The 26,619-nt window shown below is 46.7% G+C and overlaps 5 protein-coding genes across 7 annotated transcripts; 2 read left to right on the forward strand and 3 right to left on the reverse strand.

Annotated features, from left to right (window-relative positions):
- Positions 1-589: 589 nt before the first annotated feature.
- LOC123051593 (short-chain dehydrogenase TIC 32, chloroplastic) lies at positions 590-2,593 on the reverse strand. Its single transcript, XM_044474523.1, has 8 exons — positions 2,400-2,593; positions 2,102-2,336; positions 1,891-1,970; positions 1,651-1,804; positions 1,463-1,541; positions 1,312-1,396; positions 1,132-1,178; positions 590-1,023 (listed from the first exon to the last, which is right to left on the reverse strand). Exons 1-8 carry the CDS (start codon positions 2,503-2,505, stop codon positions 862-864), a joined length of 948 nt encoding a protein of 315 aa, XP_044330458.1. The 5' UTR covers positions 2,506-2,593; the 3' UTR covers positions 590-861.
- Positions 2,594-2,775: 182 nt separating this feature from the next.
- Positions 2,776-3,962, reverse strand: LOC123051599 (uncharacterized). Its single transcript, XM_044474536.1, has one exon. The coding sequence runs from the start codon at positions 3,882-3,884 to the stop codon at positions 2,958-2,960; it is 927 nt and encodes a 308-aa protein (XP_044330471.1). The 5' UTR covers positions 3,885-3,962; the 3' UTR covers positions 2,776-2,957.
- A 1,616-nt stretch (positions 3,963-5,578) lies between these two features.
- On the forward strand, positions 5,579-8,263 carry LOC123051609 (uncharacterized). 2 transcript variants are annotated; one of them, XM_044474546.1, is made up of 4 exons: positions 5,579-6,023; positions 6,117-6,226; positions 6,313-6,465; positions 7,124-7,600. In XM_044474546.1, the coding sequence occupies exons 1-4, from the start codon at positions 5,667-5,669 to the stop codon at positions 7,194-7,196; spliced, it is 693 nt and encodes a 230-aa protein (XP_044330481.1). In that variant the 5' UTR covers positions 5,579-5,666; the 3' UTR covers positions 7,197-7,600. The 2 variants fall into 2 exon arrangements, with proteins under 2 accessions (XP_044330481.1, XP_044330489.1); XM_044474554.1 differs by lacking the exon at positions 7,124-7,600 and adding an exon at positions 8,068-8,263 and having other exon boundaries at positions 5,581-6,023.
- Positions 8,264-9,059: 796 nt separating this feature from the next.
- On the reverse strand, positions 9,060-19,966 carry LOC123051585 (tetratricopeptide repeat protein SKI3). Of its 2 annotated transcripts, XM_044474502.1 has the most exons (20): positions 19,492-19,966; positions 19,239-19,361; positions 15,062-15,145; positions 14,901-14,951; positions 14,721-14,813; positions 14,436-14,576; positions 14,277-14,357; positions 13,934-14,181; positions 13,686-13,857; positions 13,484-13,605; positions 13,325-13,382; positions 13,180-13,245; positions 12,580-12,798; positions 12,298-12,349; positions 11,761-12,134; positions 11,565-11,659; positions 11,248-11,487; positions 10,519-11,162; positions 9,627-9,830; positions 9,060-9,535 (listed from the first exon to the last, which is right to left on the reverse strand). In XM_044474502.1, exons 1-20 carry the CDS (start codon positions 19,684-19,686, stop codon positions 9,330-9,332), a joined length of 3,468 nt encoding a protein of 1,155 aa, XP_044330437.1. In that variant the 5' UTR covers positions 19,687-19,966; the 3' UTR covers positions 9,060-9,329. The 2 variants fall into 2 exon arrangements, with proteins under 2 accessions (XP_044330437.1, XP_044330447.1); XM_044474512.1 differs by lacking the exons at positions 19,239-19,361; positions 19,492-19,966 and having other exon boundaries at positions 14,721-14,826; positions 15,062-15,142.
- Positions 19,967-23,496: 3,530 nt separating this feature from the next.
- Positions 23,497-25,654, forward strand: LOC123131915 (U-box domain-containing protein 33). Its single transcript, XM_044551655.1, has 7 exons — positions 23,497-23,834; positions 23,944-24,065; positions 24,157-24,278; positions 24,428-24,532; positions 24,672-24,768; positions 24,883-25,023; positions 25,131-25,654. The coding sequence occupies exons 1-7, from the start codon at positions 23,669-23,671 to the stop codon at positions 25,242-25,244; spliced, it is 867 nt and encodes a 288-aa protein (XP_044407590.1). The 5' UTR covers positions 23,497-23,668; the 3' UTR covers positions 25,245-25,654.
- The last annotated feature ends 965 nt before the right edge of the window (positions 25,655-26,619 follow it).

The following is a 26,619-nucleotide window of genomic DNA, read 5'->3' on the forward strand; positions in this document are numbered from 1 at the left end:
GAGGCGGGAAGAGAAGGCACGGCAATGGCGGAGCACTGAAAGAGGCGGGAAGAGAAGGCGTGGCGACGACGGGAGTGAAGTTTCTGGCGGTTGGCGGGTGCAGGCGCGTTGCTTTTAACCCAGCGCGCTAGGCATCGCGCGGCAAAACTACCGCGCGCTGCCGCTTTTCCCTGCGCGAGGGGCCAAATTTATTTCGCGCGGCCTCTCGCAGCCTGTTGGAGATGCTCTTATGACACTTCCAGCGATGCGCCGCAAATTTCGCAGCCTGTTGGAGATGCTCTTATGACACTTCCAGCGATGCGCCGCAAATTTCGCAGCCTGTTGGAGATGCTCTTATGACACTTCCAGCGATGCGCCGCAAATTTCGCAGCCTGTTGGAGATGCTCTTATGACACTTCCAGCGGTGCAACCGGTGAAGAAGTTTGGGCAGATTTAGGGAAGAGCACAAACTGATGAGAACTGTAAAGATTCTTAAATACGGATTGGACATGAGTACTTTCATGGGGATTAAAACTACTTTCACATTTGTTCTACGCTAGCAAAGGATCAATCAAGGCGGCGAAATTTGTGAAGACTTCCAGACCAAAAATAATACCAACAGAAATTGATAATTACAACAGACAATAGACGTGCCCAAACTTTTCATAGACAGTGAAGCAAGACATTAACTCTCATGATCTAATATTCACTACTTACGTGTGACCGTATAAGCACCACGGCGGCACGACACAACTGCACTCTGATATACTAACCATCACTTTGAAGTCTTGTGCTTCTGTCGTCTTGGTCTAAGCAGTCGAACATAAAAGTAGCAGACATGAGAGCGTATACCGAACAATCATTTGATCTGAAACCGGCACATCAAGAAGACACTATCTGCAAGCTGAAGTTCGACAACTTCTTGGCCAATTCTGCATCTACAGCTTGCGAGCTTGTGTTGGCTATATTACAATTGCCGAAGTATTTACCAGTTATCCCCTGGACTTGAGGGTGCATCGCCACATAACATGTCGTTGCAGCACCCTGAATTAACATAGCATGATGTTTTCTTCAGCCATTGAAAATGCGTAATATGTTGTACCAAGAAGGCAAAAACAACAACCAAATATGAAACCGTGAGGGCTTAATCACCTGTTGGACGCTTCTGCTTATGATTCTTCCAACGGTGTTCATGGGAGCTGCAACACAAAAACAGTTAAAATTGTTACAACCAGAACTACCAGCACAATCTACGATTCAGAGCTACTTGCACTTTTGTTCCATATTGTGCTGGTAGCTCATAAGACCAATTTCTAGTGATTCGAGAGTTACCGCTCACAATGGTCCTGTTTCTGAAAAGGCTTGTCACGATGACGCCCGGATGGACCGTGTTAGCTGAAATGTTGACCCCTTCATCCTGTTGACAAAATTGTTTTTGAATTGTTCTTCATCCATTCATTCAGGCGGCAAAGAATCGACGTACCTTGAGAATCCGGGACAGCTCATTCATGTGGAGAATGTTTGCAAGCTTGGACTGGCCATAAGCAATGAGGCTGTTGAACCTGTGAAGTTCAGAACATGGCGAGCAATGTTACTTCCCCAATTTTGTGAGGCCTTGAGATGGTTGGTTTCATTCATTCAGCTTGGTCTAACTGACAACAGATTGATTACCCTGAAGGATCATGCACTTTGTCGAAGCATATCCCTTCGGGGTAGGTCATGATATGCCCGGAAGATGACACGTTAACGATCCTTCCTTCCACGCCGCTGTCCCGGCACGCGCTCTTCATGTTCTCCAGCAGCAGGTTTGTCAGAAGGAAATGCCCTGCCATGCCATTGGAGTCGACAAGGTGAGCATCAACCTCATAACTCACGGACCACATGAGCACCCGGCGGACAACTTTGGTGTACCGATGTGGTTCGTGGCGAAGTGCAGCTCTAGGCCGTCGGGGGAACGGGTGCAGTCCCTCGCCATGACTCCAGCGTTGTTGCTGTCGAGAAAATGCGAGAAATTAAGCTCCCAGTGTGTGCAACCAATGGCGAGTTCTCTGTTCTAGAGCATTCTTGATGCAAATAGCAGAGGTGGATGGGATGTTGTCGTGGATGTGTTCTTAGTTCTTACATAAGGATGTTGAGGGGCAGGCTGAGGGAGGCGAACTCTGCGGCGAATCTCCTGACGGAAGCCATGGAGCTAAGGTCCAGCTCCAGCACGTCCAGCTCCGCGCCGCCGCGGATCTCGGCCTGGATGGCCTCCTTGGCCCTGACCCCCGCGGAGACGTCGCGGACGGCCATGACGACGCGCACGCCCCGCAGCGCCAGCACGCGCGCCGTCTCCCGCCCGATTCCTCTCGACGCACCTGCAGGGGCGCGAGCTCGCCGGTGTCAGCTCACGGCTGAAACCAGAAAGTAGAAGTAGGTACCTGTGATGACGGCGACCAAGCCGCGGCCGTCGATGCCGGCGGTGACCTCCTCGGCCGTGGAGGCGCCGGCGAAGCCCGAGGGCCCCTTGCGGTACAACCACCACATCAGTCGGCCAGCACTCAGCAGGCAGCAGCAACAGCGCAACAAGTTCGGACGGGCTCATGATTGGATTCCGACTCCGACGTTGTAATATCGACATCAAGACGAAATGCATGTGAGCTCAGCACTGCCAGGCTCTATTTTTTACGACTATTGACAGAGATTCCCCCAACCCAACGGTGGATTCGGAACTGAACCCTACTCGAATTTTTTTGAAGGTCAACTCGACTCGAATTTGGAAACTTTCAGCTCAACATTCAAACTCAGAGTCCCATCACAAACGTACGTACGCACGCAAGTAAATGTGCATACAGTTTACCAGTTGCATTCGCTGACATCTACTGCTGAGAAATTTTACATGGCCAAAATATTCGGGCAAGGGAGAAAAGCAACAAACTACTGGAGTAAAACATGCACCGCGGCGTACGCAGCCATCACACGCGACGGCATGGGATCATCTAGGAATCCTTCTTATCTTCGTCTTCGTCGGCGTCGCCGTGGGTGCGCGCCGTGCGGTCGACGCCGTCGTCGCAGTAGTACCTCTGGAGCGCCCTGGGCAGGTAGAAGGGCAGGAGGAAGGCGAAGAGGTTGGCGCCCCAGAAGGCCATGTTGGCCAGGGCGAGCACCCTCCCGGCCACCACGCGCCGCTGCGCCACGCCGGGGCCGCCGCGCTTCTCCTCCATCTCCTGCCGGAGCCACTCCCCGGCCGCGAACATCCTGCGGACGCTGTACATCACGGGGACGGCGGCCCGGACGGGGAGCGAGAACCGCCACGGGAAGGCGGCGGTTAGCCCCTCGGTGAACACCTGCGCGGAGAGCAGGAAGGCGTGCGGGGCCGCGGCGGCGATGCCCGTGGTGTCCCCGGAGCGGAGGCCGTCGAGGATGTAGAGCGCCGGGAGCGCGGCGCCGACGAGGAAGCCGCCGACGGTGTGCGCGGCGAGGAGGAGGCGCGCGGGGCCGAGGAAGACGGGCGCGGACGGGTCGGGCTTCCCGGGGCGCTGCGGGAAGGCGAGCGACGCCAGGAGGAGGAGGTAGGGGAGGAGCAGCACGGCGAAGGCGATCTCCGAGAGCGGCACGGTGGTGGAGAAGGCGAGCACGGCGGCGGCGCCCAGCGTGTTGAGCTGCTTGATGGAGAAGAGGTAGTAGTGGTGGTGCGGGCGCGCCGTGGGCGAGGTGGGCGTAGGGTGCAGCGGCGGCGGCGGCTGCCCCATCGACGGCAGCGCGATGCCGCCCCCCGCCGTCGGGCCCACGCCGCCGGACATCGGCGTTGGTCGGTCGGTTGAGAGCTTGCGATGCGAGGTGGCAGCGGCAGAGTGGGGGTGAGAGAGTGAGGTGTCTCCGGTGCAGGAGGCGGGGGGGAGCTTAAAGCGACGGGTGGATGGCATGCGTGGCGCGTTCTGGTGCTCGGGTCGCCATGGCGGGCCGCGTGTGGAGGCTCTCTGGATTATCTTACTGGCCTCGGAGCCTGTGAGGAACAGCGCAGCTCGATCGGGTCAAGCTACGTGTTCCCGGCGTGTCGTTCACGGACTTGCTTGGAGGGCGAAAAGCGGGTGGTCGCGCAAGGAACTTTCTTGAAACAAGGTGATTCGAGGTTTACAACCAAGTAGGCACTCCAAGTTGTTTAACCTGGCTCTGGAAAAACAGTTTCATATGTGACATCTGTAAGTTGTTTGGTTGTCTGCATATGGACTTCCTACATTACGGGATTAACTTTGGCACATTATTTGGTTGTCTGCATTGTCTGAACGCATACAACTACATGTTGTTTGGTTGCCCGCATAGGGTATGATTAAGAGCTAGCACTTGCACTTAGCACACACGGTTAAGAGCTAGCAAAGGAAGGGGAAGAAGAAATGCAGTGTTCGCCGAACCATGGCGACTGTGGTGGATAGTGTCCGTGGCGCCGGACCATGGCGACTGCGGTGGATAGTGGCACGGCGAGCGACACCGTTGGCGAACTAGTTGCGGTGCTCGCGCAAAGACGGTGGACAGAGGAGGAGAAAGCAGTGCTCGCGCCATGGTATCGTCCGTGCAGTAGGACGAGAGAGGAGGCCAAGATGATCGACGCCAGAAACGATTCCAGTGTAGTGGGACAAGAGAGAGGAGGCCGAGCGGAGGCCAAGATGATCGAGCCCGTCGGCGGCGCGGCGAACTGTAGTGTGCATGGAGGCAGAGGACACGAGAAATCAGTGTGCGCGCCATTGCAACATCAGTGCAGTAGGAGGACGACAGAAAGTAGGCCGAAATGAGCGACGCCGGAAACAACTCTAGTGTAGTAGAATGCGGGCAAGGAGATCAAGGGGAAGGGCGTTGGTGTCAAGAGGGGCGAATAGGAGGGCTCTGAGCAAAAGACAGAGGAGCTCCACATAGCGGCATGAGTGCACTAAACTATTGTTCAAGGAGAGATGAAGCTACGATCGTCGAAACCAAAATCTTACAACACGGATGTTGTGCGGAGCTACGAGATTAGGTTGTTGGTTAAAGGAAATTTCAAACGATCGATCGTGCGCGACGAATCTGACAAAATTCGTCCAGAATAGCTCCAAACGGGAACACGAAATAAAAAACTTTCGGCCGACGAACTACGAACCGATCGCCTGAATGGACCCGTAGCATCGAGGTGCATCTTTTTCGTGTTTACCTCGAATCAAAGTATCGTTATGTAGATCAGAGGGACAAGGAAGAAAAAAGATCAGAGAGAAGCTTAATGAAGGTTGAAAAAGACCTCACCTAATCACCTGGCATCCCTCAGGTCTCCACTCGTGTAAGGGCCCGCTCACTTGGGTTCGCCTCGGCCTGACTCACAAGAAATTGTCGATCTGAGTGTTTCCAGTGAGCCAGGCCCAGAGATGCTTTAAGTTTCATGCTATGCAGGCCCAACAGTGTATACAGCCAACCAAACAGCCTATTTTCTTTTCGCGTGGCTCTAGTTGGGCCTCATGCAGGCAACCAAACACGCCCTAGATGATTCCCAAAAGGAAAAGATAATTATTGAACTTATAAAGGATGAAAGGGGTGCTAGACGCACCAATGCCTCCACGTCGGCTGTGAATAGTGCACAGCGAGCGCGAGCCGGCAGCAGCGAAGCGCGAGTGCGAGCGGGCAGCAGGGAAGCGAAAGAAAAATGAGAAGTGAGCGGGCAGCCACAGAAGAAAGAGAAAAGAAAAATGAGAAGTGAGCGGGCAGCCAGAGAAAAAGAGAAGCGACCGGGCGTCTTCCCTGTGACCCTCGTCCCCTCTTGCCGTCGCCGGCTCCTCTCCTCTCCCCGCGCCTCGTCCGCCTCCTCTCCTCCCTCTTCCCTGTCTCCTCACCCGCACCGCCAACTCCTTCTCTCTCCTTGCCCCAGCCGTCTCTCTCCTCCCGCGCGCCGTCAGCTCCGAATCTGGAGGAAGAGGAGAGATGCTGGATTTGGAGGAAGAGGAGAGATGCGGGATCTGGAGGAGGAAGAGGAGATCCGGGCGTCCCGGCGGTGGCTCGACCAATGCAAGCTGACCTCCTCATCTCCGACGCGGCCTCTAACCACAGTGCGCTCTCCCTCCATCCTCCCCTGCAGGCTCTATTCCTTTGCCAGGCTGCCCCGCTCTTTTGATTTGACCCATTTTCTGCTGCCCCCTCAGTTCTCGACGACGACGCGTTGCTCATCCCCGCCGGCTTCGATCTCGTTATCACGCGTGCCCATCAAGTTCGTGGACGGCCGCGGGGACGCATCGGCTCCTTGTGAGGACAAGTGGGTAGCTAGAAACTGTTGTTGCTGTGTTCTGATTGGGTGGGTTTCAGTGTTTAATAGTAGTACCGTGTTTCTTTGCGTGGCAGAGCTGAGGACCAGCATGGTTGTGGGCGCAGTGACCGAGGCGATGGCATTGCGTCATTTTTGCCTCCATTTCATTATTTTTATGATCCAGATAAGGCTGTTCGTCCTGGTTTGGAGGCAGATGGTGCCAAGGTAGCTCAAAGTTCCGAGAAAAGGTAAAATTCAGACCTGTTTTTATCACTGGTAAACTTTTGTGATCTTCTCTATTTATTTAGATTCAATTACCATAGCTGTGGTAATTTCATTTTTGTTCCTTGGACAAATCCTGCAAATTTTTAATAGGAAGCATGTTTCTTGCGTAATTTTCTCTCGAGACACAAACAGGTGTCACTATAGGAAAAATATCGTAACCATCATCTCCCTAGTCATAGTTCGGGAAAAAAAACTTATCAAACATATAATTCCAGCTATGTTACCCGCATAGCAAGTGCCATCACGGTAAAGTCATCCGGTCTGCACGTTGTATATCGCCGTCGATTGTCAGTGTACCTTCCATAGCTGTGGTAATTTCATTTTTGTTTCGCATGTGGGTTTGGGTGGCCAAGAGATTTTGCACCACGAACTGTAGCAACAGCCTGACGGTGTATCTCCCTTGAGCAACAATCTCCCATCGTTTTTGTTGATGATTTTTTTGCCAGTTTTTGCCAGTTAAGTACTTTCCTGAAGGAGCTCCCAGTTAGGCTTTGATGTCTGCTTTAGTCTGATATTTCCATTTGATCTTCCAAAAGGAGCAACCATCACAGTACCGAAATTATGTTCCACTTGATGGTTCTTAATTGTATTTCTCAGTTTGTGTTTGGACTTCCACTGTAGGTGGTTGCGAATCTCAGGCTTTGCATGTCCGTCTATGACATCCTTGCCGTCAAAGGCAGATTCATCTTTCTAGTATAGGGCTGCTCGACGTATAAAGTAATTTGTGCCATCATCTCTGCCATCCATTTATCTTTGCTAAGGAATGTGAGATGTTACTACTTACTAATTTTGTATGTTGTTTAGTATTCCACTGGTTGCATGGTGGATGTTTTTTGCTGTTAGTTTCTTTATATGCTAGCGAAGCTCGAGTTCAATAGTTCTTGTCATTACGTATTTGTTATTCACCCCCGTACTGAATTTCTTTAAAATACATTGGTTCCGGTCTTGACTATGGGCTGTTTTGCCATGCTTACATCAGAGCTCAAAAGTAGATGTCATCAACAAGTAGGTGATACCTGTCTGTCCGATTTAGCATTTTCGAATTGCTCACAACATTTCTTTCAGCATGTCAATGAAAATGGCACCTTCCCGTTCTGATGTTCATTATGTTTCTTGAAGCCCTCACCATCTTTATATTCATTACATATTCTCAATAGCTTATTTCTTAATAATACCTAAAGTGAATACCAGGAGCTCATCCTTACCTCTCCGGTCTATTCTTATTTGAGTATTAAGAGCACCTACATTACTTTGGTTCTGTATGACTGATCAAATTTACACACACCTCAATCATAGTAAAATCTGGAAGGAGACGTAAAAGAATCAAAGAAAAGTAGAGATGCACAATAATCTTACTTTTCAGGGATTGTTCTTGGGTTCAGCTTTCGCTGGCATGTTGTTACTACAGAGTTACCCTATCTCTTTGAATCGTCGTATATACTCCAAACTCTTATAGATTATGCAACTAGCTAATGGTTGAAACTTTAATACTCCGCTTTATGTTAGTTGCTTGTTCTGACTGTATGTGATGATTATATCCATGTGTATGTATGTGGTCTTCAAAGTTGTTGAAAGATTTAAAGCATAAGCAAGCTCGTCAAATTCCTTCGGTACGTCATATATTCTTATGTCTCCTTCCTATGCTTTAGAGGTTTATAATAAGAAGATATGAGATTCAGTCTTCCCTTTTCAGTATATCTGGAAGTATATGGGAGAGATTACTAGGTCACACATATAGTTCAGTTATTAAGTTTCTAAATAAGTTCACATTGTAGGATTAATATTTGGCACCTGACATGAGATTGAGAAATACCATGCTTTAATTAATTATTAGTACATACCTTGTGCAGGGCACATAAAATATATCTGATATCGTTTTTTATGAATATTTTTTTTCTTTTCTACCCTAATTCAGTAGCACCACTTCTTGATGTTATTTCTCTATACGATTGTTGCTTCCACTATAGTTTTTCTCACTGAAATGAATTTGAATTAGGTCACTTTAGTACCAAGGTAAAAATTTATTTGTTCTTGAGAAGAGCCAAAATCCTAGGTGATCGTTAGATATTATTGATAATTATCAATTAATAATTATATGCTTGACTGTTTGTTGATGACCAGTAAATTTGTCAGTGTGCTTTTGGAATTTCCATGTGTTGAATAAAATTGGCAATGGGATCGGGAGTTGGTGGCAAAGAATTATGTGGTTTGATGGCACTAGGGGCAGGAGTGGTGATTTGACTAAGAAGGTGCCTAAATAAGCTGTGAGGCTGCCTAAACAAAAATGTATTTCTGTTAACCGATCTAAGTCATTCTACTATCTGTAAACCAATTTAAGTCACTCTACTATTTGTAATACAATCCACATTGCATTATCTTTCTATCTACATTTCCTACTTACTCACTACTAACATTGCTTCTAACTGGCTTCCGGGTCATCTAGTAGCTCTAAAAGATGACTATAGCTCTACAGATGGCGCTTGTTTCGAACGAAATTGTGGTGTATGCTGCTTGAGCTGGGATAAGCAGACTGACGCTTCCTTTTTCCTTTCTCAAATGTTGCACCGACGCTCGTTCTCCCTACCATTTTCTTCTCTATCCAAAAGGACCATCATCATGTTTCAAATGTTACAGGTTACGGTTTGCAAGGTTTGCGAGAGTAAGGCCTCCTTGAGAAAGTTCACGGCAACAAATACACTTCGCCAGAGCACCCCACGGGTTCATCCCAAATAGGTGTGCTCGACAAACAAAAATACGCTACAGGTGATTCCGGTACGCCCGTATCAGCTACAAGACCGGTGACTGACTTCCGGCCGGGTCAAGGACGCTACACGCACACAAGCTGCAGCAAAGCCGTCCAGTACCGGGAGCACGACGGGTTCTGGTGTATCGCCCTGAGAAGCCACGCCCCAGGACTCTGCATCGTCTCCACCAGCTGCTGCTGCTTCTTCTGCTGAGGACCTGCCGCCGCCGCCGCAGTCGACTGGCTCGCCAGCAGATGCATTTGGAAGTAGAGCTCAGCAGGCCGCAGTTCTGCGCGAATCAAAACCAGGAAACGGTCAGATAAAATGAAATGAACGTTCTTATCTGAGTAGTGTTCAAGCTTTGAGCTTCAGTTTCAGACCTGGGGGCCATGAGAACCACTCGAGGCGAAGGTTCTTCTCCCACTTGGCTTTGGAGCCGAGGCTGCCTTCTGCTTGGGCCAGTAGGAGCGATATGATGGGCACCATAGCTTGGGACTTCTGCTGTGCCTTTCTGAGGCTCGAAGCTGCGCGGGTTATATACTGAGGAGCCGCATACCTCCGCGCAATCTCCATATGCATAGCTCCTGCCAGGGTGATTTTCATTCAGTATACGGTGAGAACATAGTAAGAAGCAAACTCATCTACTCCTAATGTTAGTCCCGCTCGCTATCGCCCCTTAAGATTATAAAAATAACATAAAATTTGCAGGCAGTGGACAGAGTTTGTAAAAACTTAAGGGTTGAATAGGCTGTGTGAATTCTACCTCCCGGACTAACTTGCAAAGAAATGTGATGTCTAAGCATCTACTTGGTCACTGTAGTAGTACTCCCTCTGTTCCGAATTACTTGTCTTGGATTTGTATAGATACGGAGGTATCTAGCACTAAAATGAGTCTAGATACATCCGTATCTAGACAAATCCAAGACAAGTAATTCGGAACGGAGGGAGTAGATGTGAAGCAGAACCCATCAGCTGGTGTTATGTTATGGACAATGTTAAGCTAAGGCAGCAATGCTACTGTGAATGCTCACTATCAGTAAACCAGGTTATAAACAAGTCACTCATTTTCGAAAGAAAAAAAAGTCACTCACACAAAGAAGATTCTTCTTTCTAAGTTTCTTAAGCAGATTGCGGGATACTGTCTATTGGAGATAACAGAACAATCGAGTACAAAATTCAACTCCACATAAGAAATAACCAAAAAAAGTTTCAGGGAAAACTGACAATTGAAATATGCTAACCAAGAAACAGAAAAACAACATACTGGCTTACCATTGAGGAATAAGATGCAGCTATCAGCATCCTTTTCCGCACATGCCTGTGCAAGAGCTTTTTCAGCACTTGCAAAGTCCTCATCCCGCATAAAACACTGAGCACATGCTAGATTAAAAAGAGATGCCCATTTTGATGGGTTCCTACCATTCCTTTCAATGCATCCTTTCAGATTTATCTCTATTTCATCAGAGCCACGGTTCACTGAACATAAAGATTCAAGTTGCTTGAGCATTACCCAGCCAACCTCAGTATTCGTGCGGTTCTGCAAGCATTTCATGTATTCCTTCCTGGAGTTCGAAAGATCGCCTTGCACCACATAAGCCCGACATAGTTGCAAGTGTGCAAAGAAAGTATCCACACTCGGGGGAGCAACTCTTAGAGCATCTGTAACTTGAGCAATGCCGTTTTCATAGTCATCAGATTGCAAACTAACCTCTGAAGACAAAAGACGTAGCAAGTACTTTTCATAAAGGATGAGTTTATGCTCTTGTGAATTGCTACTGCTGGACATAATTTGTAAAACCAGCCTCTTCAAAGTGGCACAAATATGTTTGGGGTACTTCTCTTCACGTGCTTTTTGGAAAATAGCAAGCACAAGCAAGTAGCGTGCATCTTGGTTCCATGGTTCTTGATGGACCAACCTTCAAATGAAGTTACATCTTAGTTTGCCAACCGAAGCCAAATAAGTATAATGTTGTCAATGTCGCAAGTTGGAAAAAAACATACCTTTGCAGGTTGCATATTCCATTGTATTGACTTAGGTACTGGTCTTCACATGTTGGGAACGAGAACTTTGGATAAGAGGTGCAGGTAGCATAGCAAGACATTGTTGCACAAGCTTGAATTTGATGCGGAGACCTTAGGCCCCTATTGGATGTGTGCCCATGGGACAACGAAGTAACCCTTACTGCTTTGTGAGAAGCAGTCCAATCTCCGCTCGACAGCAGCAGAGATCCAAGATGGTTTCTGCAGCATGCAACGAATGGCAACATTATGATCAATATAGTCATAGTCATGGTTTATTGTTCCAGGGAAGATGTTACCTTACTAAACTGCAGTCAGGATACATGTGTAGAACCTTTTTCAGGTAAGACAAACCACCCCCGACCCCTAAACAGTTGTTTAATTCCCCACCAATCTACAAGTGAAATTTAATCTATATTATTACAACTAGCATACAACCAAAAAAGGAAGAAAAAAAATCTACCAAGTACCAAAAAAATAAATAAGGGTACTTACTGCCTTCCCCAGAGCAATATTTGAGTGGACTTCACTCATCACGTCATAGGATGTAAGTCTAGGAGGCATACTCAAGTGAGGTAACTGAAAACGCTTGCTTGGCTGCAAAGCATCTAATGCAGAGATGATGAATTTCAACTCTCTGTTATAACTGGGTTGACCAGGGAGTGTATGAATGACCGAAGCTGCAGAATCCTTCCCAGCTATGTTGTATGCTAAGGTGCATATGAATCCCAATGCCCCAGTTGCACTCTCCTGCTTCATATTAGATAAGTTTTCAGCCAAGTTTCGTGATATGGAAAGAGCTTCATCATGCCGTCCAAGTTTCCACAATGCAAGAGCATATACTTGCAATCCATCAACGTTCAGCAGTCCTAGAAATTTGAGATGACTTGTTAGTGTGTATGTTGTATATAGCATGTGCAAAATAAATTGATATAATAATAATATAATATGCTTGTCATGCATGTTTGTTCAATTCATAAGAAAAATAGGAAATATAAGCCTTCAGTTGCTTGAAATGGAAACTAAACAGACCTTGTGTTTTCAACTCTTCGCACTCGCGCACTGCATCAGTTGCAAGACCAGCCTGCGGTCAATGTGATGATTTTAATTAAAGAAGTGGAAGTGCTTATGGGGAATTAAAAGGATAACCACCTAACTATAAGATTCATAAGTACCACACTAGGAACAGCAAGCTTATTACAGATACACAAGTCACAGTACACAACATTCTTTTAGATTTACAGTAAACAGCATGATTTAAGCTTCTTGCTCTGAAATAAATAATTCTATCAAACCATATGATAGTATTCTTACCTTACATAGTGACCGAGCAAGATTCACTGAAACATCAACAAAAGGATATCTATTGTCCAACTTGGATCTGCGCATCATGCCTAAAGCAAATTTCGCATGTTGGTAAGACGTGATTGCAGATTGAAAATCTGATCGCACTTCAGAGACCAAGCCATTTATATTGTGTGATTCTGGGTAATGAGGCGCTCGCTGAACAGCCTGTCTTACAGCCATCAATACCTACACAACATAAAGCACCACATACACAGAGACTGGCATGTCAAAGAAGGAAAAGAAGCATGTAATAAGTGTAAACAACATAAGCATTGCTCAAGAAAGATTACATATACATAACCTGGTGCTCTAAATACCCAAACCCAAGCACTAACTTATGTAGGCATAGGTATAAACATGTGCCTAGTGAAACCATCTGTAGCACTAACTTAGTGACAATGCCAACAATTCAACAACACTATGATGTAAAGATGAGAACATATAATAACTGCCACCAGGTTAAACGGGTTGCTTTAGAAAAACATCACTTCATTTTGAGCATGAAGTGGCCAATATTTACTTCAAAATTAACTTTCAACGACACGAGAAAAATGAAATTGAACATACCTGAGGTGACAGAAGTTCACCAGAACGAGCTGCAATTGTTCCAAGGCCAATCTGGAACTCTGGCAGCTATGCAAATATGACATGAGGATGAGATAAAACTAAAGTAAGGAAATAACTAAGCAAAAACTCAGTAAATTGTACTTACAGGTAGTATCTGCACAGCTCTCAAGCAGCTTTCATAAGACTCATTTACTGCACCAGCCCTTTAAGATCATACCAAAGATTAAATCAGCGTAAGCAAAAATTGAGTGCAGCAGTATAGGGGCCTTTCGGGCTTTCAGCAAAAGATGTAGGGGGTGGTTACCTAGATTGGTGATCGTTTTCTGCCGACATTCCAGCCCATGGCAAGGCCAATGATGGATCAATGCTTCGAGCTCGATCAAATGCTTGTCTTGCCAATTGCTTGTGACCTGATTGTCTGTAAATCTGAAGGTCCAACTATTAGTTACCTTCCTGCTAGTAAAAAGAGCCAACCAGGCAACCAACTACTGCATAAATAGCAGTACCTTTCCAAGGTATGCCCAAGCTTCAGAGAGAGACGTATCCAACTGCAGTGCCCTGATAAGAGAATGCTGCTTTAAAGCCTGATTACTTGAGACTGAACCCAATGTAACCCAGAAATCCTTATTAACTGGTTCCAGCATCAAACCACCCAATGACATTTTTTCTGGAAGCTCCCTGTTGTACAGAAAACATAGAGTATCATCAGAAATCTCCCAAACGAAACTAGCATCTGATGAACAAAGAAGTTTACCAAGCAATGGGGTCTACAGAGTTATTCTCCTCCATGGTACAAATGAGATCAAGACAAATAGCAGTATCAATGTGAATATTAGCTTCCCAGGGAGTGAGGTGCAAAGCTCGTTGATATGAGAGTTTTGCACTATTTGCAGCTGACAAGCATGTATTTCTCCACTGAAGGATAGAAGCTTTGAAATTTTGTTCATCCATGCCCCTCTTGATATGCCTATCCTCCCACGGAAAACACCTTGCAAGTGCGAGCTGACATAAAGTGTGAGACATATGATTGAATAGAATGCTTCAAGTTACAAGGTGCCAAGTAAATTTAAGTGATCAATTAATGGTTATAGAGGTACCTGAGTATCTGCATGCAATTTCCAAACACAGGAAAGGTTTCCAGCCAAGGAAGTGCAAACTTTAGCAGTTTCAGATGCTTCCTACATGAAACAACACTCAGGTGATATATGGACATGAAATGCTATTGATACAGAACAAAGTATCATATACCAAAATACCTTCAATAGATTAGCTGCCCAGGTAAAGGCCCCAGTAGTTACGCAATGCTTTGACCACGCAAGCAATGCCGAAGCAAGTCCAAAGTATGCAGAATGATTATGAGGAGCCATCTCCACGGCAGAACGAAACTGTTCGACTCCCTATATTGTGTAAAGTACAATATCACAGAAGTTATTACTGGTAGCAGCAGTAGAGTTCGCATAGATACTTAAATTGTTCTTTGCTAATAAAAGCAGTAGGTATCCAACACAACTGAAGGTTCATTAGCTGAAAAAGCTTCCTACCTTTCTGAAATAACCAAGCATTAGCTGGATGTTTCCACTTTCAATCAAAGCAAAGACCCTGGAACTATCAAGTTCAATAGCTCGCCCATATGACTGCCAACAAAAACTGAAGTAAGCATATTCAGAAGACTCACAGCAACACTAAATTGTTTATGATGCTCGAAAGTGAAAACAGCATACCTTTACTGCTGCAGTAAACATGCCCAAACGGTGGTAAGCCAGACCAAGTGCCTAATACCAAATATGGAATGTTAAACCAAATACATTGTAAAGACAGAATGAACGTATGACTTGAGTTTCATCAACTTTGACAAACAAATATAAGGAAATAAAACACACACCTCCCATAAATCCGCACATGTTGGGTAACCTCGTATTGAGTGTTGAAGGCTCTGTATAGCATCTGACCACTTCTTTTGATGAACCTAAATTTTCCACATCATGTCAATACTTACTATGGATATGTTCTGTTACGCAATTTATAGAAAAGATAATCACAAGAAAACTATTAACAAATTATACACACAAGCTTAGTCTTATCAGTCTAAAGTATAAACAAAGAACACTAGTAGCTCCTTGATTCAAGAAAACAAAACAATGCGATTGTTAAAGCATAGAAAGGGCTCTAAGCCTAGTCATTGAAGGATAGACAGGCATAAAAAGATCTGAAACAGCTCTAGGATCGGAACAAAAAAGGAGCTGAGCACCAGGAAGGAACAGTCACCCAAAGGGCCAGACTGCCAAATGACCTGGGGGGAACCCTCTGAACTGGTCAATTAAACCCAGCAGGTGACGCATGTGAAGCAGGCTCCCAAAAGGCATCAGAACATTTGATATTTTTATGATAAGTGCATTTCAGACGACTGTGTTTTACTGCCGCTTAGGAACTTGTTTTGTTTTATACTTCTATTCAGGCAGCAGCGCAAAAAATACTTTGAAAAGGGTAAAAAGGACAAGCCAGTACCCCATTGTTTTACTCTATGTACCTTGGTAAGCCAGTATGGAAGTATGCACTGCCCACATGTCTTTGCACTGGTGTGATGATGTCCACTAGAGGCACAATTGACTCTTCAACTCCTCTCTAACAGTATTGCCCAGTTGGTACCAACTCTGAGCTCTGCCCTTTCCTAGAATCCAGGCCCGTCCATGGAGGAGGCCGAGGTGGGCGACCACACAGGGCCCCAAATAACTAGGTATTAGTAGTGTAATGACACTTTGCCATATAAACCGGCCATTTAATCTAGCGGCTAACTAAAGGTACCCAGCACAGCAAAGCCTAAGCAACATACCCAGCAACAAAGCAAGCCCACGGGGCCTGCTTATTCACGAATCTATCAACTGTTCCATCGATCGCTAAACCCCAACACGCCGGTTCGTCTGCTTCCGCCAAGCGCCCCAGGACACCACTGCTGCCTCCCGCGATTCCGCCAATCGCCCGGGACGCCGTCTGCTGCCTTCTGCCATCGGCGATCTGCTACCTTCCGTGGTTCTGCCAATTGCCCACGACGCCGTCCGCTGCCTTCCGTCATTGGCGATCGGCCACGACCTTCTATTAGGTATACTTAGTTTTATCTCTGCTATTTATCACGAGTACTTGGTTAAGTGTGATCTCCCTGACCTAGATTAGGAGCAATCCCTGGTTAGGAGTAGCCAAGTAGAATGAGATTATGTGTCCCTGGGCTAGGTATTGGTAGCGAATTTATTTGTCCTGGTGCTAGGTTAGGAGTAGGACAAAATTAAGTTTGTTCTTGATCAGTTGTAATTGTTTTTTATATTTTTGTTCACACTAATTAGGAATTTTCATGTTTGAATAATGAATCATTAAATTTCTTTGGTTTATAAAAACAGGAGGCATTTATTTGTCAATCCTCATCAATCATCATGTCTTCCAAAAATAGAACGTATGATTCTGGTTATATAAACAGAAGCACAAGCTCAATCTCAAAAGAGTGCTCATTTCAAGGAATACTAGACAAATGTTGATTTTTGGTAAACATGAGGTTAGCTTATTGCTTTAGTATCCCTTCACTGTTTTTCAGCAATAGTATTTTGATATATGTCTAAATATTATACAAAATAAAACAGAATGAAATTATGTAATAAAGTGAGTGTATGCCGTAATTATATTAGTTCTTTTGTTATATGACTTTTTTTGAAATTTTGAGCCGTATTTTGATTTTTGGCCCGGGGCCCCGAATTTCTGGAGACGACCCTGCTAGAATCAGCCACCTCTACTTTACAGCTTATACTGTGCCTCCAATTCTTACTTACTTACTAAGCCTTTTGTCCCAAACAAGTTGGGGTAGGCTAGATATGAAACCCTTTCACGAGGACTTCCCAGGAGGTCACACATCCTAGTACTACTCTCGCCAAATGGGTTTCATACCCAAAGGACTGGCTAGTTTTTACGTTGGCTCGCCAAGCCTATCACAACCCTTAGATATGAAACCCTTTCACGAGGACTTCCCAGGAGGTCACCCATCCTAGTACTACTCTCACTCAAATGGGTTTCATACCCATGGGACTGGCTAGTTTTTACGTTGGCTCGCCAAGCCTATCACAACCCTCCTCCTTTACCCGGGCTTGGCCAATTCACTTCAGCAAAAACAACTGGTGCGCTAACTAGGCTCAATTGCCCCGTGGCAGTACTTAAGAGTTCAGACCAAACATAAAACGAGGAGTTATATTTACTCTTTAGTTCCACCATTTGTAATCTCCTGATGTATGGACCATCTATAATTTTATGATTCTGCCTATGATCGTTATTTTTTCTCTTAGATTAGTATCTATCTATATAGTGTACTGTGTACGAGTAACTATGGATATTGTGCGTTGACAATGGCATGATGCTACAACCAATGGCCAAGATCGGGCAAATCCTGATGTTTAGGGTGTGTTTGGATTGTGCCTGCACTCACCTTGCCAACTGAGGGCACGCCAAAATTTTAGCGGACGAAACGGCCGCCAGCGCCTCGCCAAATAATTGGCTATGGTATAAACGGGAAGGAACAATGGGTCAGGGGCGTGCCAAAAGATTGGATCTCAACCAAACGCAAGAATCACTCTGGCCAACGACCAAATATTTGGTAGGGCGCGTCAGGGCTCTAATCCAAACAGGCCCTTAAAACCCTTGGAACAAACTCCTTAGTACACCAGATCATGTCACATTGTATTTCAGGATGGTAGTTACACAGAATATTCACCAGCAGCAAGCACTAATGGCACTGGAACCTTGCAGCGTGTGGTGATGCCGATGGCCCAATTTTGACGGATAAACTATTTGGATTATATCGGCGCATACTTGCATAGAGAATAGCGATTTCAGTATCACTGTGCACAGATGGGGCTAATTAAACATACTTGTATACATAAAACATACTGGTGCATATTTATTTTTACCATATTTCTATATCATAAAAACGCTACGTGAAGTCACGTGTATTTTGCCGTATGATATAATTAAGGAATACAACATACACAGCAACAAGTAAAAACAAACATTACTTGTAGAGTTGTACATCACCTATTCAGTAAGTACCAAACTTAATCCTGAATGACCTATTGCTGGTGGAATTTGCTTATCAGCAGTATGTACTCCATATTCGATTATCCCTCACTGTACTTGAGATGAAAATCTGCACCATCAAAGGACATACTAGGGTCTAGCTGCCTTTCAAATTTAAACCAGCAGTACTGAGGAGTGATCCCTGGCCGAACAGGTGACTCAATGAACCAAGACCTTGAGCAGTTTGATGACCAGGCTGATTATACCTTAACTAAACCTATACAGCATACCTAAGAAACTACTACAACAAGGTCATTGCGATGGTTCCTACTGATGTAGTTCCTGCTAAGGCCTCCTTTGGTTTGGAGGAATTTTGTAGGATTTTTATAGGATAGGATTTTTATAGGAAAAATTCCTTCAGAGCTCTTTGGTTTGTAGGAATGAAATCCTATTCCTATGGAGGAATTCTTCCTATCCTCCACATTTCATAGGAAAATAAACATTAGCCTAGACTCAATGGAAAAAAATCCTATGGTGTGAATCAAAGGGCATCTCCTTTTCTATTCCTATGCATAGGATTTGAGATGCATGTCATCTCATATCCTATGACTTTTCTATTCCTATGATTTTTCAATCCTATGAACCAAAGGAGGCCTAAAGATCTTCTGTTATTATCAGATAATATCATTATGCTATCACACCTACAAACCTCATCGCTGGTTTATAGAAGTATCTTTTTTTTTTGCGAATAGGTTTATAGAAGTATTAACAGAGAAGAAGATTATTGAAAATTCCTGCTTCCCTATCTAATATCTACGAGACAAAGGCCTGAAGTACTCTCTAACTAATACATATAGGCTTCGTTTCCATAGGTTCAAAATTAGGAGGTTCCCATCAAATTCAAATGTATTCAGTCAATAGAAATGAATCCTTAAGATTTGCGCATGATGTTGCCATGATCACTTCAATCAAGCAATATAAAGTGTGTAAAAGCAGCTGCCACTCGAGTGCACCTGCAAGTAGCCGAGTCTCCGGAAGGCCCAAAATGCGCGCGGCGACTTGCCGGCAGCCTCCTTGCACACGGCGAGCTCCAGGCTCTCCTTCCCCTCCGCGTCAAGCAAATCGCAGAGCGCCTCCTGCACCCACCAGCCACCGGACAGAAACAGGCTGCATCAAAACACCACCGCGAGCAAACCAACCAACCAACAAACGACTTCAATGCAACACGCAGCGCATGTGTACGCGTCCGCATTCAACCGCACCCACCCCGGCCTCGGCGTCGTCGGGGTCGAGGGCCACGGCCCGCTGGTAGCACCTGGCGGCGCGCTGCGCGTCGCCGGCGCGGGCGTAGTGGTGGCCGAGGGAGCGGAAGGGCCCGCCGTCGTTGGGGTTCAGCTTGGCGGCCGCGAGGAGGCGCTCGGCCTCCTCCTCCGCGCCCTGCCTCGCCGCGGGGGCGGACATGGGGGCCGGCGGGCGGGCGGAGCTGGACCCTCGGAATCTCGTGCTGCGGTGCTACTGGTACTCCGCCGAGCAGCGGACGAATCAGCGGCAGACTGGGTGGGCTTGAAGGATGAATGAATCCGAGTTGGTATGGATCTCCGCGCTCCCACTCTACGCCAGTACAGTGGAGCGGAGGAGGAGGGAGGGATTTTCTTCGGGGCGGTGGTGCTCCGGTGGAAGGCGGAGAGGGTTAGATGGATGGCCCCGTCGAGGAGGGGACGAGGGAAAGTAAAAGCACTGTTGGAACTTGGGCCAGGAACTTTAGGCCCAGGTCGACCGAACGTGATGTGTGGATAAGAGTTCTTATAAATGTTCTAAAAAAAAGGATAAGAGTTCTTAAAAAGGAAGTGATGTGTTTCTAAAGAAAAAAGGAGTGACATAACCCTAAAGAAAGTGATGTGTGAATATTTGAGGGAGCTCTACTTTGCCACCTTAACTTTTTTTAGGGTTGATGTAACAACTTACGACATCTCTAGCCCATTCAAGAGTCAAGTATCGAGAAAAATATATGCTAACCCAACAAGTCAAAATTTAACGAAGAGGGAAAGAAGAGCAAATAAAAACTTGTAGACACCAAAGTTCTTATGTATCTTTCGGGAAGGAAGCAAAAAAAAAATCAGAAAAAGAAGAGAAGAGCAGGCCTTGCGTATATGCTAAGGTCACACTTATCTTTATATGGTCCGAAACCATTTCATTTTCTTAATTTCTCATAGTAGTGCCCTTCCATCAAAACCAGTAAACATGAGCCATCGCTGGTAATCTTTTGTACCATATATAGTGCTACCATCTAAAAAAAATATAGTGCTACCAATTGTCAGAGTTCCTCAATGCCAATGTGGGACAGGACCAACACTAACAAATTAATGATCAAATGATAATCACGATGAATCTTTTTTTTTCAGAGAACATGCAATGAACTAAGCCAAACGGATCTATTCATGTTCAATTGATGGCGCAGTTACATAAATCATTTGAGAAGCTACAGGCATATGCATCATAATGTGCATGGAAAAATCACAATACAAATATCATCGATATACACCCAATAAATTAACTACCACATTCAGCATACATTCAAATGGGCTAAAAGGTTTTTGTTTTTGGTTTCTTGAGAAAAAGGCAACCAAACATGGTTAAGCCACCCACACAATTTGTCTTCTATTTTCTCCTCGTGCTTACTCCATCGACCATATGTCTATCAAATGTGGCAAGATTTTATCTAAAATAGCCGTATGGTTGAGAGAAACTTGGTGTTTTAGTTTCAAGTTTAATTTTTTGATTCAAAATTCAACCTGCACAAAAAATGCAGCAAATCGATAATAATCCAGTGATGATTATGATCAAATTGTAGCTAAAACTGACATGTGATGGGAGAGAAATCTGGTGTGTCGATCTTCTGCCCCGCCCCGAGTATTCATTGATTCATCTTCCCTTTTATGGACAAATGCTACACGTACGGGGATAATCCATATGACTCAATATAGTACTAATTTTATTTTTATCATATCAAAAAAAATTATGTTGAAAAGAAAAAATTATAGATCCAATGTCACATTTCGTAAAAATTAACGATACATGTATAGGATACACTCAATGTGTACGAGCTTGTCCAACAGGTAAGTTGAACAACTCGCACATATTCTAAACTGGACGCTGCTGACTATCCGTCTCACCCCCGTCCCCCGTCCCCCGTGCCGCTCCCGCGAGCGGCCCGGGCGGAACCCTAGATCGTCGCCACCGCTCCCTTTTCTCGCCTTCCTTCTCCCTCGCCGCCGCCAGGGGACGCCGCCGGGCAAAGCCCGCGCGTGCGTCGGCGGCGGCTGGGCTCCCTCCCTCCTCGTGAGGCTCCTGGATGGCGCGGTACGGCCGGCCCTCGCGGCGGCGCTCGGCTCGGCGGCAGGTCGGGCCGCCGACGGATCTGAGGGGCTCCCCTTTGGTGGCGCTGCGGCGATGGCGGCGGCGTGGTCTGCGCGGGGCGGCGAGGCGCGGGCTCCTCCTCCTCCCGATCTGATGGCGCCGCGGTGGCGTCAGCGCTCGGGCGTACGGCGGGGTCTGCAAGGGTGGTCGGCACGAGACGTCTTCCTCCCCGATCTGATGGCTCCACGGTGGCGCCAGTGCTCGGGCGGCGGTTGGCTTCGGCAAGTGGTGGCGGGCGTTGGGCTCTCGGCGGCGCTCCGGCATGTGCAGGCGGCGGCGGTCCCTGTGCGCGGTCGGCAGCTCCGTCTCTGACCCGGACGGCGCGGGGGATGGCGGCGGCCCGGCGTGGCCGGCGATCTGGATGCGGTGGTGCGGGTGGCTCGCTGATCTGCCGGTACTCCAGGGTCTGCCTGGTGGTGCTGGTGGTGACGGCGGCCCGTGCACGAGAGTTGGATCCCTTCGAACTGATCTGGGTGAAAACTTGCCTTCGGCTTCTGCTAAGGTCGGCGGCGGCGGCGCTATCTGCGTCGTTCCTTTCTTGAAGGCATCACCGTGGAGAAGTTCAAGGCCACTCTCTGCTACCTCCGGGGGAAACCCTAGATCGGATGATCGGATGACGGCGGCGCTCTGGTGTCATTCCTCCCTTGGGGGCGTCATTCTTGGAGGTACACACATGATCGAGGGACCAGAAGACGGATTCTTTGGTGGAGCGGTGCTTCATCCTACACACTAATGGCGACGGATCTTGACGGTGTGGTGCAGTGCAGATTCGGAGTTCGCTGTGAAAGGATGGACTCGGGAAGGAGGACGACGCTGTCGGGCGTCGTGGTGGCGTCGATGGCAGAGAGACCTGACACGGTACATGCAACAATACAACTCTGAAAATGGATTGGTGGCAGATGGCTGCGGCGGCCTCATACCCGGCAGGCGTCCTGGTTGAGGAGTGCGCCGGACTGATAGGTGCCCCATACCCGGCAGGCGTCCTGGTTGGGACCTCGGGTTTTAGATGTTTAGGTTTGGCTGTGATGTCTGTTTAGTATTAGGCCCAGACTATCTGCGCCCTTTCATCAATTGGATAAGTGTAGTGACAATTGTTGTTTAGACGGTGGCTTTAGTCTTACTGTTGTATAACTTTGTAAGATCTTATGATAATAATTAATAAAGTGACTATATGCATCACCCAAATACAGAGACCGGGGTCATCCTCGTACCCTAGAATGGATGTAAAGCCAAACAAATTGCTTCCACGCCGAGAAACGATATGATCTGATTTTACTGGGTTAGCTACTACCATAATTTTATTCTGCAACAAAATTAGCCCTAAGTCAAAGGATCATTGCCCTTTTAATTGATTTTCTCCTTTCCCTGTAGTTAGCTATTTAAATTAACAAGTCTGTCCTTCTCGCACGAGTTCTTCATTGGATTTGTTTAACTGAACTGAAAAATCCAGATCAGCTAGAATACCTTTTAAAATTCTTTGAACAATGATTGAGTAATACATCATTTCACCCGAAAAAAAAACAGCCTTTACCATTTCTTCATCACTAATCCATAGAAAAAGAAGAGATGCAGTGTATGGCACAACCCCAGTTGCACCAACAGACCAAGCAGGAGTTCAGGTTCAGTGTATGTTGCTTAGATTCCCGGCATCTTTTAGCTCCCGCCATGTAAGATTCCGGTCGATCGGAATTTGAAACCCGGCGACTAATCCGTGGAACGCATTTGTTTACGTGATCCGGAAGGAGCAAGGCCGAGCTCTTGAGAACGAGGCTTGGATCGAGTTGACCAATGGCTCCGTCGCCTACTTGCACCACGTCGCTGTCGCGCACTGCTGTGCCGCCCCGTCTGGCTTTCTCCTCCCACGGCGACGCGCCACCGTCCCCAAAGTCGCCTCCTCATACTACACGGCTGCAAGCACATAGCTGTTGCCGCCCGCCCTCTCAGCCGCGCGAGACATCGAGCTCCACGTACGTACGGGGCGATCGAGGAGGATCAGCTGGCTAGCTCGGGTGGAGACGACCGGTGGATGGAGGCTGCGGCGGCGGCGGAGGAGAAGGTGTTCGTCGCGGTGCCGGCGGAGCCCAGGGCGGGGCAGTCGACCCTGGCGTGGGCTCTCCGCCATCTCTACGGCGGCGCCGGCACCACGATCGTCGTCACGCACGTGCACGTCCCGCCGCAGATGATCCCCATCAGTACGTGCGTCGTGCGTTCCTTCATCTCCGAGTACATCGTTGAGCTCTGCTCTCCTAGCTACTGCGGGTCTCATCACATGTTTGTTTTGATCCTCTCCTAAAATCTCAGTGGGGGTCAAGTTCCACGCCGATAAGCTGAGCCCCGAGCCGGTGCGCGCGTTCAGAAGGGCGGAGCGCGAGAGGGCCCACGAGATGCTGGACGACTACATCCACCAGTGCTCACAAATCAAGGTGCCATTTGCTTAATCTCTTCATCCTTTCGAGAGAGAAAAAAGCTCCCCTTCTTCTGTACTATAATGTGCACAATGTCTGCAAATTCCAGGTGAAATGCGAGAAGCTGGTGATCGAGCAGGAAGACGCCGCATCCGGTCTCGTCGAGCTCATTCGGCTCCGTCGGATCACCAAGCTCGTGATCGCGGCCGCCGAAGACAAGCACTACTCGAAGTATGATGTCTGTCAGGGCAGAACTCTGTTTCTTGCACATACAGACATGCTCTGTGTTTTCTTTCCTTTCCTTTTCCGTTTGGGGTAGGAACAGGGAGTTCTGAAACATGTAAACTTGCACGTTTATAATTTTTCATTTCCGGTTTCAGAAAGCTCGACAAGCCTGTGTCCAAGACAGCGACAGAAATAATGGAGAGAGCTGATCCATCATGCAAGATTTGGTTCGTCTGCAAGGAGCAGTTAGTCTGCACCAGGTAAGCTTTTTTAATCTGATTTGTTACTAGTAGCTTTCCGATTTCTCGTGGCTAATGCATTATGGATGGCAGAGTTCCAAATATCACAGACTCTCTTACGAATTTTATATCAGTAAATTGACTCAGTTATGCATTGCAGGAGCAAGGAAGTACAAATTGCACCATTAACTGTTGCTGCACCTTTGCTCCCTAGTCCTGGCCATGAAGCTCAGCATTTGCAATCTCCCCAGGAAGAGGTGCATCAGATCATGCAATCTCATCTTCTAATTTCCAGCACCTTTTTTTTCTTTCAAAAATGACAGGATTCATCATCGTGCTTCTTAATTCATTGTTTTTTTTAACGTTTGTAGGGTGACACCGAGATGGAACCGAGTTTCGACGATGAGCTCGAAGAGGCACGCAAAGCGGTCGGGGAGCTGATGAGAAGGGCTCTCAAAGAATCCTGCAGGCGCCAAAAGGCAGAAGAAGAAATGGCCACATCTCTCCAGAAAGTAACTCCTTGATCAGAATTTGTATCAGAACCAAAAAGAGCTTCAGTGCAAAATTCAACTTGCATTGTATTTTCTTCAGAGTTTGATCGGAGCTTTGAACCTTGCAGGCGCAAGAACACGAGCAGCTGTACCTCGAAGAGGTGAAGAAGAGGGAGGAGCTCGAAGCAGCCCTGGCGAGAGCAGACAGAGAAATCGCGCGGCTACGACAGGCAATCCAGTAAAAACACGACCGGGGAGGCAGTCACGGCGAGATCGATGCTTGAACAGCACATCGTCGTCACAGGCGACGACGCGACAAAACCCAGCTTCGGCGCCGCAGCCGCCGCCGGGCAATTTCAGAGCAGCGGCGGGGTAAGCCGACGGAGCCTTTTCCGTGGTGAAGGGTGATGGCAATGCCGCAGTGGTGGAAGAGAGCTGGACATTGCTCAGCAGGAGGACTGGGAAGGTGCCCGATGAGGACGGGGCGCCGATGCGGTCAGCCGCTGGCTCGCGCGCTCTGGGTTTTGCGCCGCGGCAGTGCTCTGTTTCCTTGTGACTCGAATGCAGCGAAGGCGGTACCGTGCTCATTTTGGTACCTACGCAAGTACAGCATATACTCACCAGGCTAAACGCTGAGAGGGCAGGGATTAGATGCAATTTTACTGTTTAGCGTGCGAGGACAGAAATTAGGTGCAGTTTCAATGTCCTCAAATGTTGTTGTTTCTGTTGAAACCAAAATTTTAAGATACATTCCTACGATTGATTAGTACAGTATAACATAAAAAAATTCATCTATTCCCTTATTACCTTCAAGATTTAAGCATATTATAATCCCCTTCCTTGTTTCTAGAAGCAAGAAGTCATAGTATCCATATACTCCCTCCTTTCCGGTTTATAGAGCTTATCTCAAAATTTTAATTTTTTTCCCATTTTATAAGGTTCAATTTGGTTGTTCCCCATCACATGTTCAGACTTCAAGGTGCATTAAATTATTGCATGCAAGTATTAAGAGAAAACTGACCAATACATGCACTTTATGCATGCATGCATGCATTGCAATTAATGCATTCGTAAACATAATTTTTTGAGGAAAACAAGAGCATTAATTGGGTGCTTTTGCAAACTACAAAAAATATTTCACCACTCATCATCTACCTTGGTTGGTGAGATTTTTGAATTGAGTCTTAGGCTGGTCACAATGGGCAAGAACATAAGCTAGTAACTTCACACTTCCCTAGACTATATTACTATCCTCATAGTGGGTAAGAACATCTATGTAGTGTCATGCAACGATGTATTTATTAGGTTATAGACTTATTGTTTCTTGGAGTGTGTGATGTTCCGGTAACTTAGCTAGTTACCACAAGCACCTCTCTCTTCATTAAATACGTGCCACATAAGCAAAGTTGTATTGGAGTGTGTGATGTTACTTCTAAGTTCCTCCCCACTGTGACCAGCCTTAGGCTAGTCATAGTGGGAGTAACTTAGATAGTAACATAGCGCACTTCAAGAATTTTTTGCTTATGTGACAAGTAGTTAATGTGAGGTGGTAACATAATACTTCCTCCGTCATGGTTTAGAAGGCACGCCTGGAAATTCTCTAGGACCTAAGTGGTT

Source organism: Triticum aestivum, chromosome 1A (genome assembly GCF_018294505.1).
Source record: "Triticum aestivum cultivar Chinese Spring chromosome 1A, IWGSC CS RefSeq v2.1, whole genome shotgun sequence".
Taxonomy (NCBI): Eukaryota; Viridiplantae; Streptophyta; class Magnoliopsida; order Poales; family Poaceae; genus Triticum; species Triticum aestivum.

Bases quoted from the DNA above. Each gene is read 5' to 3' on its own strand.
- LOC123051593 (XM_044474523.1), bottom strand. From the start codon at position 2,505: ATGTGGTGGTTGTACCGCAAGGGGCCCTCGGGCTTCGCCGGCGCCTCC. The intron at 1,542-1,650 runs GTAATCAATCTG...TGAACTTCACAG, and splicing joins AAAGTGCATGATCCTTCAGG to GTTCAACAGCCTCATTGCTT. The intron at 1,397-1,462 runs GTACGTCGATTC...TTTTGTCAACAG, and splicing joins AGCTGTCCCGGATTCTCAAG to GATGAAGGGGTCAACATTTC.
- LOC123051599 (XM_044474536.1), bottom strand. From the start codon at position 3,884: ATGCCATCCACCCGTCGCTTTAAGCTCCCCCCCGCCTCCTGCACCGGA.
- LOC123051609 (XM_044474546.1), top strand. From the start codon at position 5,667: ATGAGAAGTGAGCGGGCAGCCAGAGAAAAAGAGAAGCGACCGGGCGTC. The intron at 6,024-6,116 runs GTGCGCTCTCCC...CTGCCCCCTCAG, and splicing joins CGACGCGGCCTCTAACCACA to TTCTCGACGACGACGCGTTG. The intron at 6,466-7,123 runs GTAAAATTCAGA...CTTCCACTGTAG, and splicing joins GCTCAAAGTTCCGAGAAAAG to GTGGTTGCGAATCTCAGGCT.
- LOC123051585 (XM_044474502.1), bottom strand. From the start codon at position 19,686: ATGTCCGCCCCCGCGGCGAGGCAGGGCGCGGAGGAGGAGGCCGAGCGC. The intron at 11,488-11,564 runs GTAACATCTTCC...TGCATGCTGCAG, and splicing joins CCTGACTGCAGTTTAGTAAG to AAACCATCTTGGATCTCTGC. The intron at 9,536-9,626 runs GTCTGAAACTGA...TGATTCGCGCAG, and splicing joins GTGGTTCTCATGGCCCCCAG to AACTGCGGCCTGCTGAGCTC.
- LOC123131915 (XM_044551655.1), top strand. From the start codon at position 23,669: ATGGAGGCTGCGGCGGCGGCGGAGGAGAAGGTGTTCGTCGCGGTGCCG. The intron at 24,533-24,671 runs GTAAGCTTTTTT...TATGCATTGCAG, and splicing joins GAGCAGTTAGTCTGCACCAG to GAGCAAGGAAGTACAAATTG. The intron at 25,024-25,130 runs GTAACTCCTTGA...TGAACCTTGCAG, and splicing joins TGGCCACATCTCTCCAGAAA to GCGCAAGAACACGAGCAGCT.